This window comes from Chiloscyllium plagiosum, unplaced genomic scaffold, assembly GCF_037043375.1.
Source record: "Chiloscyllium plagiosum isolate Xiang-an unplaced genomic scaffold, Cpla_swu_hap1 HiC_scaffold_11, whole genome shotgun sequence".
NCBI lineage: Eukaryota > Metazoa > Chordata > Chondrichthyes > Orectolobiformes > Hemiscylliidae > Chiloscyllium > Chiloscyllium plagiosum.
In genome coordinates, this window is record NW_028270149.1 from 43,884,317 (window position 1) to 43,899,767 (window position 15,451).

A 15,451-nucleotide genomic window follows, 5' to 3' on the forward strand; every position below is an offset into this window, starting at 1 on the left:
CCCTTTGTCTGCAGGTAGGATTACAATGTTTCTGTCTTTTCTGAGTCCTTCTAAGGTTTTCCTTTCCTGGGTGTTGAGGGTGTTCCCTTCCTTCTTCCTGCTTAGTGTCTGTCTGATGGTCTGCTGGGTTTCTTCTGAGAGTCCTTTTGGTCCACATGTCTGTAATTGTAGTTCATCCCTCTTAGTAGGATTTTTTTGTGTGTCTGTTAGTGATCGAACAGATAGGTTATTAATCCAAGCCCGAGTTGGCTGTGTTGTTCTTTTGTGTGATCTTGTCTAGTTTTTCCTGTAGTGATAGTTTTTCTAATTTTCTGTGTTTGCTGTTGTTTGATGCTGATGGCTTGTTCTAGTGCGTCTGTCCATTCATGGTCTGTCATGTTGGTATATAAAGCTTTTCAGTGTGAAACTTCCCGATTGTATTTTTGGAGTCGGTTGTGGGCATTGTTAATCATTTCTCGCAACATTCTGATTCTACACCAACAACCAGCAATACGAATGTCATTTACAAAATACCATGAAAGAACTGTAACAAACACTACATCGGACAAACAGACAGAAAACTAGCCACCAGCATACACAAAAACCAACTAGCCACCAAAAGTCATGACCCACTATCACTAGTGTCCTGACACATCCAATGAAGAAGTACATCACTTCAACTGGGACAACACATCCATCCTAGGACAGGCTAAAGAGAGACACACTTGGGAATTCCAAGAGGCCTGCCATTCAAGCTGGAACTCCATTAATAAACACATCGATTTGGACCCCATTTAGCAACCTCTGAGAAAAAGAACTGGAAATGATATCACCCACCTTAAGAGATCAAGACACATGACAAGGTAGCTCAGTGGTTAGCACTGCTGCCTCATAATGCCAGAGACACGGGTTCAATTCAAGCTTCGGGCATCTGTCTGCGTGGAGTTTGCACGTTCTCCCTGTCTCTGGGTGGGTTTCCTCCAGGTGTTCGAGTTCCTCCCACAATCCAAAGATATGCAAGTTAGGTGAATATGCTAAATTGCCCATAGTGCAGGTTAGGTGCATTAGTCAGGGGTAAATATAGGATAAGGAAATTGGTCTGGACAGGCTACTTGCTGGAGGGTCAGTGTGGACTTGTTGGGCTGAAGGGCCTGTTTCCGCAGTATAGGGATTCTATTCTATTCTTTGAATAAATAAAAAGTGGGACATAATACCAGCGCTTCACCAGAGGCTGTCTGATCATGTTACCTAGCATGGTGACACAATGTCTGCAAACACATCTTCTAGCTCAGCGAGCAAACTTACAACCTGAACCACAAATCTTCTCAAGTATCGCACTCTGTCATGCTCTTCCTAAACTGGATAGTCAAAAGGTTTTAGTCATAAATGTTGCAACAATCATCTATGGTCAATGAAGCAGCAACACAGGACTAGCCGGACTAAGTCATTCAACCCTTCAAGCCTGTTCTGCCATCCAGTAAGATCATTACTGATCTTTGTTGTGATGTCAACACCACTTTGCTGTCTGCACCCCATTATCCTTAACTCGCTTGTCTGTTAAAAATCAAATTCAGACTTCAATAAATTCAAATCATAGAATCACTACAGATTGGAAGCAGGCTATTTGACCCACTGAGTCCACACCAACCTTTCGAAGAGCATCCCATCCACATACAGTACCCCACCTCCTTACTCCACTCCACACAATCACCACAGGGTGGAATCAAACCTGGAACCCTGGTGCTGTGAGGTAACAGTGCTAACCACTGAGCCACTGCACCACCCTATGTCAGCCATTACCACTAGGGGTCGCAGTAGTCTGGCTGTCAGTTCCGAGATGCTCCTGATGTATGGTAGTGTGGCTAGTCCTTTTGGTTGTGGTATGTCCTCGTTCTGTGGTCTTTCTCTTAGGCATCTGTTGATGAAGTTGCGCGGGTATCCGTTTTTGGCGAATACCTTGTATAGGTGTTCCTCTTCTTTTTGCAGTTCTGGTGTACTGCAGTGTGTTGTGGCCCTTCTGAATAGTGTCCTGGTGCAGCTTCGTTTGTGTGTGTTGGGGTGGTTACTTTCATAGTTTAGGACTTGGTCTGTGTGTGTGGCTTTCCTGTATACCCTTGTAGTGAATTCTCCGTTTGGTGTTCTCTGTACCATCACGTCTAGGAATGGGAGTTGGCTATCCTTTTCTTCTTCTCTCGTGAATCGGATTCCTGTGAGTGTGGCATTGATGATCCGGTGTGTTTTTTTTTTATAGCTAGACTACTGACAGCCAGACTACTGCGACCCCTAGGACTCATAACGGCACACAAACCAACAGCCACGCTCAGACAACAACTCACCAGAACGAAGGACCCGATACCCAACATGAGCAAAACGAATGTAGTGTACAAAATACCATGCAAGGACTGCACTAAACACTATATCGGACAAACAGGAAGACAGCTAACAATCCGCATACATGAACATCAACTAGCCACGAAACGACACGACCAGCTATCCTTCGTAGCCACACACGCAGACAACAAGCAACATGAATTCGCCTGGGACAACACTACTATCATAGGGCAAGCCAGACAGAGAACAGCCAGGGAATTCCTAGAGGCATGGCATTCATCCACAAACTCCATCAACAAACACATCGACCTGGACCCAATATACCAACCACTACAGCGGACAGCTGAAACTGACAACCGGAAGCAGCAGGGACAGACCACTATAAACACCAGAGGAAACATCAAAGAAGCGCTTCGCAGGAGGCTCCCAAGCAATGATGATGTCACCTAGCCAGGGGACGAAACGTTTGCAACAAAAACTTCCAGCTCGGAGAACAGAACCACAACAGATGATAGCATGCTTGGGACAATTAAAAGCTAATAATGGGGACCATAAAACGGCAAAATTGGGTTGGCAGTGCTGAAAACATCCAATGTCATGACAGGCCTTGGCATGTGGAGGTGGGTAAAAGACATAGAAAGTGCTTCGATTCTAAAATTATTGAATTCAATATAGAGTCCTGAAGGCTTCCTCAAAATGGAAACAAGATGCTGTTCTTCCAGCTTGCACTGAGCCTTGTTGGAGCACTGCAGCAAGCCCAAGACAGAAATATTAGCCAGGGTCAATGATGATATGTGGAAATGGCAGGCAACTGGAAATTCAGGGTTATCTCTGCAGACAAAACATAGGTATTCTGCAATGATCACCCAGCCTGCATTTTGTCTTCCCAATATAGAACAAACAACATTGGGAAAAGCGATTATAGTACAGCTCCTACACTATATGCTCTCATCTTGTGTTGTAACATTTGGTAACATTATCAAATGCATTTTCTCAGAATAATAATTAATTCAACAAGATTTCTCTTATGAAGTTATACTGATTCTGCCTGATCACATCATGATTTTCTAAGTACCTTGCTATAACTCCCCAATAATGAATTCTCACAAATTGCCTAAGACTGACATTGACCTAACTGGCGTATGATTTGCTGCTCTGTCTTTCCTCCTTTCTTGGAAAGGTTGCATGTTTGATATTTCACAATTTGCTCAGAATATAAGGAATTTGGAGTATGATAATCAATGTCTCAAACATCTCTGCAGTCACTTTGTATAAGAGATGAGAATGCAGATCATCTGGTCTGGGGGACTGTCAGTTTTTAACTGCACCCTCTGGGTGATTGAAAAAAAACTAAAACAATCTTTCACTTCTTGGTTTTCAAGTATCGTTGGGAAATTTTATAAGTCTTCTAATATAACGACAAAGACGGAATATCTATTCTGTCATTTTCTTGTTTTACATTTATCAATTCCACAGACTCACTCTTTAAAGGACTAGTACATAATCTAGGTACCCATTTCCCACATTAACACTTGTGGAACTCTTTATTAACTTCCTTTTTAATAATACCAGCTCGCTTTCCCTCATACTTTTTCTTCTTTTGCTGACTCTTGAAATCTGACCAATCTTCTAACTTACCAATAATATACGTTGCTGTTATTTTTCATACAATTCTTAACTTCCATATTTAGTCACAGATAATTCAATGAGCCTTTGTTTCCACTGGAAAGAATCTCTTTCAAGAGATGTTAAATATTTCTTTTAAAAAGCCCTGCTATCTTATCGTTTACGCTTATTTCCTAGCTCTCTTTGGTCAGCTCTGACTTTTAAACTTTATCAGAACTTTGTGAAGTTTAGTACAGCAGACTTACATATAGACTCACACTTTTCCCTTTCAAACTGAACACAAAATTCTATCATGTTACGATTACTGTCATTCCTTCAAGTCTGTCTATATGTAAACAGAAAGATTGCAATTACCAGCGTAATTTGCCACTTTAGCAGCTCAATCTAATGCAGAATCTTGGTCAACAGTGACCGTGTATTTCCAGAGTCACAGACTTGCCAATTTAGTATCAAATGGAAAAGAAGAATTAACTGGTATTGTCTAGTAATCATTAAAATTAGAAACAGCAGTTCAATATTCTTTAAAAGAACCCCTGTGAAAGACAGCTCTTAGAAATGAGTGTCGATTTTGTAGAAGTTAAAAGATAACACTGAAGATGCTTGAAATAAAAATCCACCCAGTTAAAGTAATTTACATTTAAAAAAGGCATTTCCAAGCATTGACCATCTCCTTGAGGTATCTATCAGTATTATACACAGCATAAAATAAACAGACAAGATTTTTTTGAACGATCTTGATGAAAAGAAATGTTGACATAGCCTCTACTTTCAGAGGAAAACTCATAGGAACATAAGAACAGGGGTAAGCAATTCAGCCAACAAGCCCACTCTATAATTCAAGATCATGGCCAATCATCTCCTCAATGCCATAAAATGTGGGCATTAGACAGAGGCATAGCTGCAAGGGGATCAGGGCTGGGAACTAACACCAAAGGATATGCATCTAATCTAAAAGACAGACAGAGGGGGCAGGGGTGCCTTGGTAGTAAGACGTGAAATTAAATCGCTAGCAACAAGCATTATGGGGTCAGAAGGTATTGAATGTGCGGAGGTGGAGTCGAGGATTGGCAAAGGGAAAAAGATCCTGATGACAATTATGTACAGGCCTCCAAGCAATACATGGAGCAGAAAGTAAATCAGGAGATAGAAAAGCATGTAAGAAAGGCACTATTACAATAATCACGGGGGCTTCAATGGTGGACTGGGAACATCGGATTGGTAGGGCATCCAAAGTAAAGAAATGTCTGGAAGCCAAAGGGTTAGATTTTTAGAGCAGCTTGTGGCACTGTCGACTGAAAACAGGCAATTCCGAATTTGGTGATGTGTAAGAAGACATATTGATTAGGGCACTGAAGGTGAAGGATCCACAAGGTGGCAGAGACCAGACTTTAGCTGGAAATTTGAGGGGGAGAAGCTGGAATCAGATGTAACAGCATTACGACTACAAACACAAAGAGGAACTGGCTATAGTTGATTGGAAGGGAAGCCTAGCAGATGAGACGGAGAAGCAGCAATGGCAGGAGTTTCTGAAAATCATCACAAGAAACACGAGGACAAGGGAAATCAAGGACAGCATAAGAACATAGAATATGCATTCAATGTGGTGAAGATTACTGGGAAGTCAGAGGATTGGAAAGGCTTTTTAACGAGCTGGGGACAATTAAAAATCAACTGGGTGGAGAAGATGAAATATGAGGCTAGCTGGTAATATAAAAGAAGATTCCAAGAGTTTTTTTTAAGACATATGAAAGGCAAGAGTGGACATTGGATAACTGGAAAATGAGGCTGGAGTGGTAGTAATGGGGAACAAAAAAATGGTGGAAGATCTAAATAGGTATTTTGCATCAGTCTTCACAATGGAAGATACCAGTAGCATACCAGAACTTCAACAGAGTCAGGGGCAGAGGTAAGTGCAATGGCCTTTCACTGAGGAGAATGTGTTAGGGAAGCTGCAAGGTCTGAAGGTGGATAAATCATCCATACTGGATGGACTACACCAAAGTTGTTAAGATGGTAGCTGAGACGATCTTGGATGCACTGGTGCTAATCTTTCAAGAATCATGAGTAGGGAGGATTCCAAAGTGTAGGAAAATGGCTAATGTAACCCTTTGTTTAAGAGGAGAGGGAGGCAGATGATGTTCAATTATATGCCAGCTAGCCTGACCTCAGTCACTGGTAGCATTTAAGTGCCTATTATTAAAGATGAGATTATAGAGTACTTGGAAATTTTATATTTAATTCACTCATGGGACACTCATGCATGCCACAGCTGGCCAGCCTTTATTGTCTGTCCCTAGCTGCCCTTGAGAAGGCAGTGATGAACTGCCTTCTTGAACTGCTGCAGTCTATGCTCTGTAGGTAGACTCACAATGCCCTTAGGAAGGAAGTTCCAGGATCTTAACCCAGCAACAGTGAAGGAACAGTGACGTATTTCCAAGTCATATTGTGTGCCATTGTGCGGGGAACTAGCATGTGTGAATGTTCGCACATACCTATTGCCCTTATCTTGCTGGATGGAAGTGATTGTGGATTTGGAAAATACTGTCTAAGGATCTTTGGTAGATTTCTGCAGGTTTGCTGTAGATAGTACACACTGCCGCTACTGAATATCGGTGGTGGAGGGAATGGATGCTTCTGAATAAGGTGCCAACCAGCTGACCTATTTTGTTTTGGATGCTGCCAAGCTTCTTGACTGGCACTGAAGCTGCACCCATCCAGGCAAGTGTATTTTATTACATTCCTGACTTGTACCTTGTAGGTAGTTGTCAGGCTTTGTTTCGAGAGGCAGGAGGTGAGTTACATACTGCAGTATTCCTAGCCTCTGACCTGTTCTTCCAGCCATTACATCTATATGACAAATTCAATTGAGTTTCCGGCTAATGTTAACCCTCAGGATGTTGATAGTGGGGTATTCAGTGAGAGTAACAACATTGAATGTCAAGGGGCAGTGGCTAGACTGTCTCTTATTAGAGATGGTTATTCCCTCGCATTTATGTAGGATCTTACAGGTAGACAACCCTTTATTCGAAAAGCTCCAAAATCCGGAGGCTTTTTTCTGAAGTTTTTTGGTCAATAACAAGGTTGTTTGGCATGCAATCAGGTAACCCAACTCCACGCTCACTCAATGCGTGGCACTCGGATGCGGTGTATTCTGTCTCAGGGCTCGTTACTCTCAGCGAGTCTACTGTTTGGTAAGATTTTTTAAAAATTTCACCGTTGAAATGTCACTTATTCCAAAATTTCAAAAATTCCGAAAGCCAGTTGGTCCCAAGCGTTTCAGATAAAGGATTGTGTACCTGCACTTGCCACTTGTCAGGTCAAGTCTGGATATTATCCAGATCATGTTGCATTTAATATGAACTGCTTCACTAACTGAGGAGTTGCAAAACAGTGTTGAACATTGTGTAATCATTGGGAAACATCCCCACTTCTGATTTAGGATGGAGAGAAGGTCATTGATGAAGCAGCTGACGATAATTGGGCTTAGGACGCTATCTTGAGGAAATCCTGCAGGGATGTTCTGGAGCTGAGATGATTATAACCACTCAATGTTCCAAGTGAAGTCTTACTGAGATTCTATAAAACTACAGCAAGACATCTTTACTTCTGTACTTAAATTCCCTTTGAAATACTAGAAAGTTATGGTTTACCTTTCCAATTGTTTGCCGCACCTGTACGTTTTCCTTTCGTGACTTACAGACAATAAAACTCAGATCCAACTTTGACACCAGCGCTTCCCAACCCCTAACAATTTATGAAATATTCTGCCTTTTTGATTTTTCCACTAATGTGAACATCCACAAGTAAAGCACATTTATTCACATTATATGTCTGCCATGTTCTATTCACTTAACCTGTCCAAGTCCTCTTGAAACCTCCTTGCATGCTTCTCACAGTTTGCATGCTCACCCAATTAGGTGTCATTAGCAAATGTGGAAAATGACAATTGGTCCCCATATAAATAATTTACAGATTGAGAGTAGGATGGATCTAGCACTAATCCCCGCAGTACTTGACTTGTTACAGTTTGCCAGCCTGGGAATGCTCTATTTATTCTTAACTCTCTGCTTTGTCTATTAACCAACTCTCAACATATACTAATAAATTATCCTCTCCCATGTGCTCCCTCCTAATTTACTGTGTGGGATCTTATCAGAAGCCTTCTGAAAATGCAAGTACGCAATCTACTCATTCTTATAGAATCACATGCAGTCCATCAAGTTGGCACTGACCCTCCAAAGAGCATCCCAACCCAGACCCACCCCCACTAATCTTCTATTTCCTTTCACTAGTTTTGCTTCCTATAAATCTGAGATCCTGGCTAATTTCATTTCAATCATTCCCAATAGTTCTAGCAGATCTCCCAACAAGAATGTTAATCCTGTCCCTGGGAAGATACAATCTGTCTACCTTGTACATGTCCCATCTACCCCAGAACTAGTCCCAATGCTGCAGATATCACAATGCCTCCCTCCTTTACCAGTTTTCGGTCTGCATGTTTAATTGTTCAGTTCTCCTGTTCCTATGCTCAACCAGCACATGAGACTCTCAGTAATCCTGAGATTGCTGATTTGCAGGTCTTACTTTCCAATCTCCTTCACAGCTCCCTGAAACTTGCCTTCAAGACTTTCTCCCTCTTTCTACCTACGTCACTGAGATTGAAATGAACCAAATTTCTGGCCATTCACCCCACTGCACAGGAAGATCTTGCAGCCTGTTTCATCATTAATCCTGGTGCTGACGGGACAACACATCATCTTGGAATTACATTTACAGTCGCAGCAACATCGATCTGTTCCCCAAAAGAATTCCCTATCAGTACTGCTCTTCCACTCTTGTCTTTCCCGTCCTATATATGCGGGCTAACTTTTCCACACAATGGGCAGAATTGCCACAGGAAACGATAGAGGCAGGTCTAATTATAATATTTAAATCGGACAGGTACATGGAGAGAAAAAGTTTTTAAGGAAATAGGCCAAATACAGGCAAATGGGACTAGTTCAGATTAGGAAACCTGGTCAGCATGTACAAGTTGGGCCAAAGGGACTCTTTCAATGCTATATGACTCTACGAGGTGTGACTGAGGTGCCACTGTCTTGGTTCTGATGATACTCTTCTGAGGATCCATTACTTTCACCAGTCTCCAAAGCAAAAACTGATTTGCAAAAGCAATCAGCACTATTATCTCTTACACTACTTGTTTGGTTTGCTTGGACTGAATGGCAGACATCGATTCCTGATCTGCCTGGATACCTAAACTGGAATGCAAGCACCTCCCACAACATGTTACTGACATTGTCCTCTGCCTCACAGATGCAGAACAGTGACTCCAGCTACCAGCAACATTCTAAACCCTTCAGCTCAAGCTTATGCAGTGCTTTTTCTTGCAGATTCAATCATCTCAGACACATGGTGCATCCATGCCTTCTCTCATTGCACAGGCTGTACATTCCATTTGGCTAATCTGCCCTGCCATATTTTCTAACTTTACTGACTACATATTACAAATTGAATAGCTGACCAGTTGCTCACCAATCAGCTCCTTCCAGCATGGAAGTAGAAGACATATACTGGACAACAAAGTAAGGAAATTAAAAAGGAATAGGAAAAGGAAAAATAAGCACCTCCTCGCCCCATCATCAAACATTCCACTCTGCTTCAAGCTGCAGAGAGTCTCTGTATTTATAATATTTGGAGCTACAATGCTACAAGAACCAGACTGAACCAGTTATCTAATTAAGCAATGTTACTCCTCAGGTCTGAAAAAGTGTAAACTCAAAACATTAACTCTGCTTCTTTCTCCACAGATGCTGGCAGACTTGCTTGGTTTTTCCAGCACTTCTGCTTTTATTTCAGATCTCCAGCATCTGTTCTACTTTGCTTTCATTTTACTTTCCAGTTGAATTGGTTTACCTTGTCCAAAGTTGGAAAAAACTGACTTTACTTTCTTACCAATTTCAGAGAAAACTACTGATCTCTTGCCCTTGGGCAAGACAAAATCCAAGCTTCAGCCAACATTTGATTTCTATGTTTCCACCAGAGAAAAGACAGCACTTGCAATGTATCTTACTTACTGCTGTCCTGATGACAAGGGTTCAACTGTGGTGTCCTAAACAAGTGAAGAAGGATTCTGCACGTTAGCCGAGCACCAGGTTCTGAATCTTGCTCACTGCAAGCTGCAATATAAACAAAATTACTGACACGGTCTGTAATTTTTATCAAGCAGCCAAGCATGAGAGAAGTATAGCTCCAGCAAATATACCAAGTATACAAACTGTACTACAATTTGTCAATTCCCTTGGAATGATAAATAGAAAAAGATAATGTTGGAAGGATACTGAAGATCAATTCACAGTTAAAAAGGAAAGGCACTAAACATTTCAGGTGCAAGTCAATTGTTATTACTACACATTTATCAACTCTGCTGGATGCACATTTTGAGTAGTTTAAGACTCAGTGGTGAAGTTAAGACTAAGTTACAAACCTTTGCTGTTACTGAACAATGTAAACCTCTTATTGACTCTTTTCAGATCTCTCATTTCAATCTACCCCCGCCCCTCTCACCCGACCAGAGAAGGTGGCATTCAATCCTTCATTGTTTGCACTGGCTCTCTGAGCATTTTAATTCAATTACAATCTCCTGTTTTTAACTCTTAACACAAATAATAATCTAACACCCTATTAAATGCCTCAATTGAACCTGTCACAATCATACTTCTACACAGTATATTCCAAAGTGTTAAAAGAGTCTAGAATTTGGCATACTGAATTAACAACTCTCTCTACCTGGCTGCGAACTCTAATGACTCACCCACAAATACACCGAGGTCTCTCTGCCACTGCACTCCTTTTAGAATAGCACCCTTTACTTTACACTGACACTTTGCAGTCTTTGCATCAAATTAGTGCTTACTACTTGCTTCTCATTTTGTCTCGACACGTCATTTCTGAATCTTCAGTATTCAGCTTGATTCTCAAATGCTTTTTTTTTTAAGGTGACTGAGGTAGGGTGCTGAATAGGAGCTTTTAAAAAGAAATCATTTACAGGATGTGCCATTGCTGGCTAGGCTAGCATTTACTGCCCATCCCTAATTGCCCAGTTGGCAGTTAAGAGGCAACCGTTGACTGAGTGTCTGGGGTCATACAAAGGCCAAAACAGGTAAGGACAGCAGCTTCCTTCCCTAAAGGACATCAGTAAACCAGATGGGTTTTTCTGACAAACGACAATGAGAAACAGATTTATTATCTGACACCTGTCTTACAGATCACCTCATACATCAGGTTTGCCGTATGGCACTCTATCAAACACCTCTGGAAGGTCATGTATACCATATCAATAGCTTTGTCTTCATCAATCTTCTTTGCTACCTCTTCAAAATTTGCAAAAGGTTAAGTAAAAATGATTTTCCCTTCACAAATCCAAGATGACGTTCCTGAATCAAACTCCAAGTTTCAACGTAACTATTAATTTTATTCTGGATAATTGCTTTTAGATGGCTGCCCACCAAAGTTAAACTGGTTCGTCTTGTAAAGTAATTGCTGGGTTGATCGTTACAACTTTTTAAACAAGGACATAATGTTGTAATTCTCCAGTCCTCAGGCACCTCCCCAGAATCCAGGAAGATTGAAAAATTGCCAGAGTCTCTGCATTACACACTAATTTCCTTCAAAATCCTTGGGTCACCTCATCTGGTCACAGTGCCTTATTAAACTCAAGTACCAACAGCTTATTCAATATTTCCTCCTTCACAGTTTTAAACCTTTTTAGTGAACTTTCTCCACCATCACCATGGCATTGGCAACAACTACCTCAAAAGATAAAGACAGATGCAAAGAATTTAATTAACACTTCTTATATGCCTTTTGCCCTTCTGTTGAAATCCTCTTTTTTGATCTCTGAACAATCTTCCTCCTCCTTTTACAACCCATTCACGATTGTGGAACTGATTATAGGCAGCACGGTGGCACAATGGGCGGCACGGTGGCACAGTGGTTAGCACTGCTGCCTCACAGCGCCAGAGACCTGGATTCAATTCCCGCCTCAGGTGACTGTGTGTGTGGAGTTTGCACATTCTCCCCGTGACTGCGTGGGTTTCCTCCCGGTGCTCCGGTTTCCTCCCACAATCCAAAAATGTGCAGGTTAGGTGGATTGGCCATGCTAAATTGCCCATAGTGTTAGGTGAAGGGGTAAACGTAGGGGAATGGGTCTGGGTGGTTTGCACTTCGGCAGATCGGTGTGGACTTGTTGGGCCAAAGGGCCTGTTTCCACACTAAGCAATCTAAGTGATCTAATCTAATCTAATCTAAATTTGATAGAAGACTTGTGGATTTCTCTTTGTTAGCTGCCAGTTTTTTTTCTCAAAATCCCTTATTCCTTTTCATATTTGTTTTCTCAACACCTTTCTGAACCTTCTGTATTCAGCTTAGTTCTCATTTGTATTTGTTTTATGATATTAGAAATTATAGAGTATTTCTTATGCTTTGAGTCAACACTATTCACTCTAGAATACACCATGAAAGCATTAGAAAATAGAAAATTTTCCCTCGCTTGTAAAACTGTACAGTTATTAAAGATTCTGGCTTCTGAAGATTGAAAAAGTAATCAATACAGGATTAGTAACTCAATCAGTAAAATACTTAGAACCTCTTCAAGTTTCAAAAGCAGAATATAACGATTTTGTCCCAGTTAGATACATCCATAGTTAACCAAAGATTATTGAGAAAAATACCTGAAAGGCTCCTCAATTAACTGGTAGGATTAAGGTTTAATGCTCATAACTATAATCAAAGTATAGGCAGAATCTTAATTCAGTATTTCACATCCAGAATATCCAGTCTTGGCACTTTCAAAAATGGCAAGATAGATGGTTACCTGCATTAAGGAGTGATGGAATTGCCACACAACGAATCAGATCCTCCAACAACAGACATTGCCTGGCTATTAAAATTGCTATAAATGTAGCCAGAGAGTCATGGAATGATAAATCACTCACCTGAAAAAAAGAAGAAAGTGCATAAAAAATAGCAGTATTTCCACTCAAACATGAAGCCATTATCTTTTAGATAATGCCTACTACTGAAAACATCAAATAACAGCTACAGGTTCAGCAACAGCAATCACCATAAGGCAGGTCACAAGTTCATATCCTTTCCCAGGGTTTCAGCAATGATACTGGCTGGTACTCCAATGTGAAAGTGGATGAAAAACCTTGTATACGTATTAAACAAATACCTATTTGCCTACTTCTGTGTCCACTATCCTTTATCTCCTCTCATATGTTTCGTTATCATTGTTCAGACAGAAAAAGACACAGTAATCACGAGTCAGAATGAAAAACACTACTTCTCTCGGTATCTGGCAACCACTCTTTCCAGAACCAAACCTCACAAAAACAAACTGGCATATTTATTCCTGTCACGGGAAGACTGATGTATGAAGTGAGACTTAATAAATTAGGACAATATTTACTTAAGTCTATTGATCACTTGTCCCATTGCTATTTGTGACTAACAATGCAGCATAATTGCTGGTACTTTTCTGTACAAGGACCACACATCAAATTGATTCAATATATGAAGAGTTCTTTGAAATATCATCCTCAGTTACATAATAAAGTACTACATGAATCATAACCATCAGAAAGCTAGCATTTAAATTGTGGGAGCTGTGGTCTGACAAGTACTTGGGTCCCGATGAATTTCATCCAAGAGTCGTGAAAATAGTAGTGAGGCTGTTGAAGCATTAGTTTTAAATTCTCAAAGGTCACATGGTTTGGGGACAGTCCCATTACATAGAAACAGAGGAACAGGAATAGGCAATTCAGCCCAATACTGCCCTCGAACACTAATGCCTTTTACTCACTCCATCTATATAGCGCTGTATACCACTGCTAATGAGAAATCTATAAATCTCTAACTTATACATACTCGAACATCGAACCTCCACAGCCCTCCGTAGTAGAGAATTCCAAAGGTTCACAGGGCTCAGTAAAATTATTTCTCATCTGCAACCAAAGAGACATTTCCCATATTTTTAAATTGTGCTCCCTGATTTTAGACACCATTTCGCCCTTCCCCAATGAGGGGAAATACCTTACCTGCATCTATTTTGCTTAGCCCTTTAAGTATTTTAGAGCTTTTAATGAGATCACTTCCCATTCTTCACAACTGTAGAGAATACAGGCTTAACTTGCCCAAACTGTCTTCAAGGCTTGGAGGAAACACTGAAGGTGGCAAGGGCAAATGTACTCTTGGTGGGGATTTCAACATCCATCACCAGTCTTGTCAGCCTGGAAACAAGTCTTGTGAACCATTGTTGCATTGCCTCTATGGAAATAACACCCCTCCTGAGATAGAGGGATCAAAACTGCACACAGTAGTTTAAGTTCTTATAAAATTGAAGCTTTTACTTTTGTCCTCAAATGATCTTGCAATTAATGCTCACACTCCATTAGCCACCTTAATAATTGTTTAAACATTCTATTAGCCTTCTTAATAGCTTGCTACATTTCTTAAATTTATTTATTGGACGTAGATGTCACTGACTGGCCAGCATTTGTTGTCTGCCATAGCTGCCCTCGAGAAGATGGTGTTGAGCCGTCTTCTTAAACTGCTGCAGTTCATGTGCTGTATGTCAACCCACAATATTGTTAGGGAGGGAATTCCAGGATTCCAACCCAGTGATAGTGAAGGAACAGTGACATATTTCCAAGTCAGGATGGCAAGTGGCTTAGACGGGAACTTGCAGGTATGGTATTCTCATATCAGCTGGCCTCACACTCCTAGGTGGAAGTGGATTTGGAAGGTGCTGTCTCAGGATCTTTGGTGAATTCCTGCAGTGCTTGTTGTAGATAATATATACTATTGCTACTGAGTGTCAGTGGTGGAGGGAGTGGATATTTGTAGACATGTGGCCAATCAAGCAGCTGCTTTGTCCTGGATGGTGTGGAGTGTAGTGGAGCTGCATCTATCCCATTAAGTGGGCAGTGTTCCATCACACTTCTGACATATGACTTGTAGATGTTGGACAGGACTTGGGGAGTCAGGAGGTGAGTTATTTGCTGCAGGATTCAGAGTCCCTGACCTGCTCTTGTAGCCACACTATCTACATGTAGAGTCCAGTTGAGTTGCTCATCAATGGTTACACCAAGATCATTGACAATGGGGAATTCAGTAACGGCAAGACCAATGTCAAGAGACAGGTGTTAGATTGTCTCTAACTGGAGATGGTCTTGGTCTGGCATTTGTGTGGGACAAATGTTACTTGCCACTTGTCAGCCCAAACCTGGATAATGTTCAGATCTTGCTGCATTTGAACATGGACTGCTTCGGTAACTGAAGAATGACAAATGGTGCTGAACACTGTGGCAATCATCAGTAAACTTCTGCAGTTCTGACCTTATGATGGAGGGAAGGTCATTGATGAAGCAACTGAAGGTGTTTGGGCCTAGGACACCAATCTGAGGATCACCGGAGATGTCTTGAAATGAGATGACTGACTTTTAAAATCCATGAC

General features: G+C 41.1%; 1 protein-coding gene across 2 annotated transcripts in view; it reads right to left on the reverse strand.

Moving 5' to 3' along the window:
• Window positions 1-15,451, reverse strand: part of med12 (mediator complex subunit 12) — a 197,220-nt gene that overhangs the window by 76,242 nt on the left and 105,527 nt on the right. For both annotated transcript variants that reach the window (XM_087992009.1, XM_043704779.2), the window contains 2 exons: window positions 12,809-12,929; window positions 10,011-10,112 (listed from right to left, as the gene is read on the reverse strand). In XM_087992009.1, the coding sequence (XP_087848135.1) occupies window positions 10,011-10,112; window positions 12,809-12,929 (223 nt within the window). The remainder of the gene's footprint in view (window positions 1-10,010; window positions 10,113-12,808; window positions 12,930-15,451) is intronic.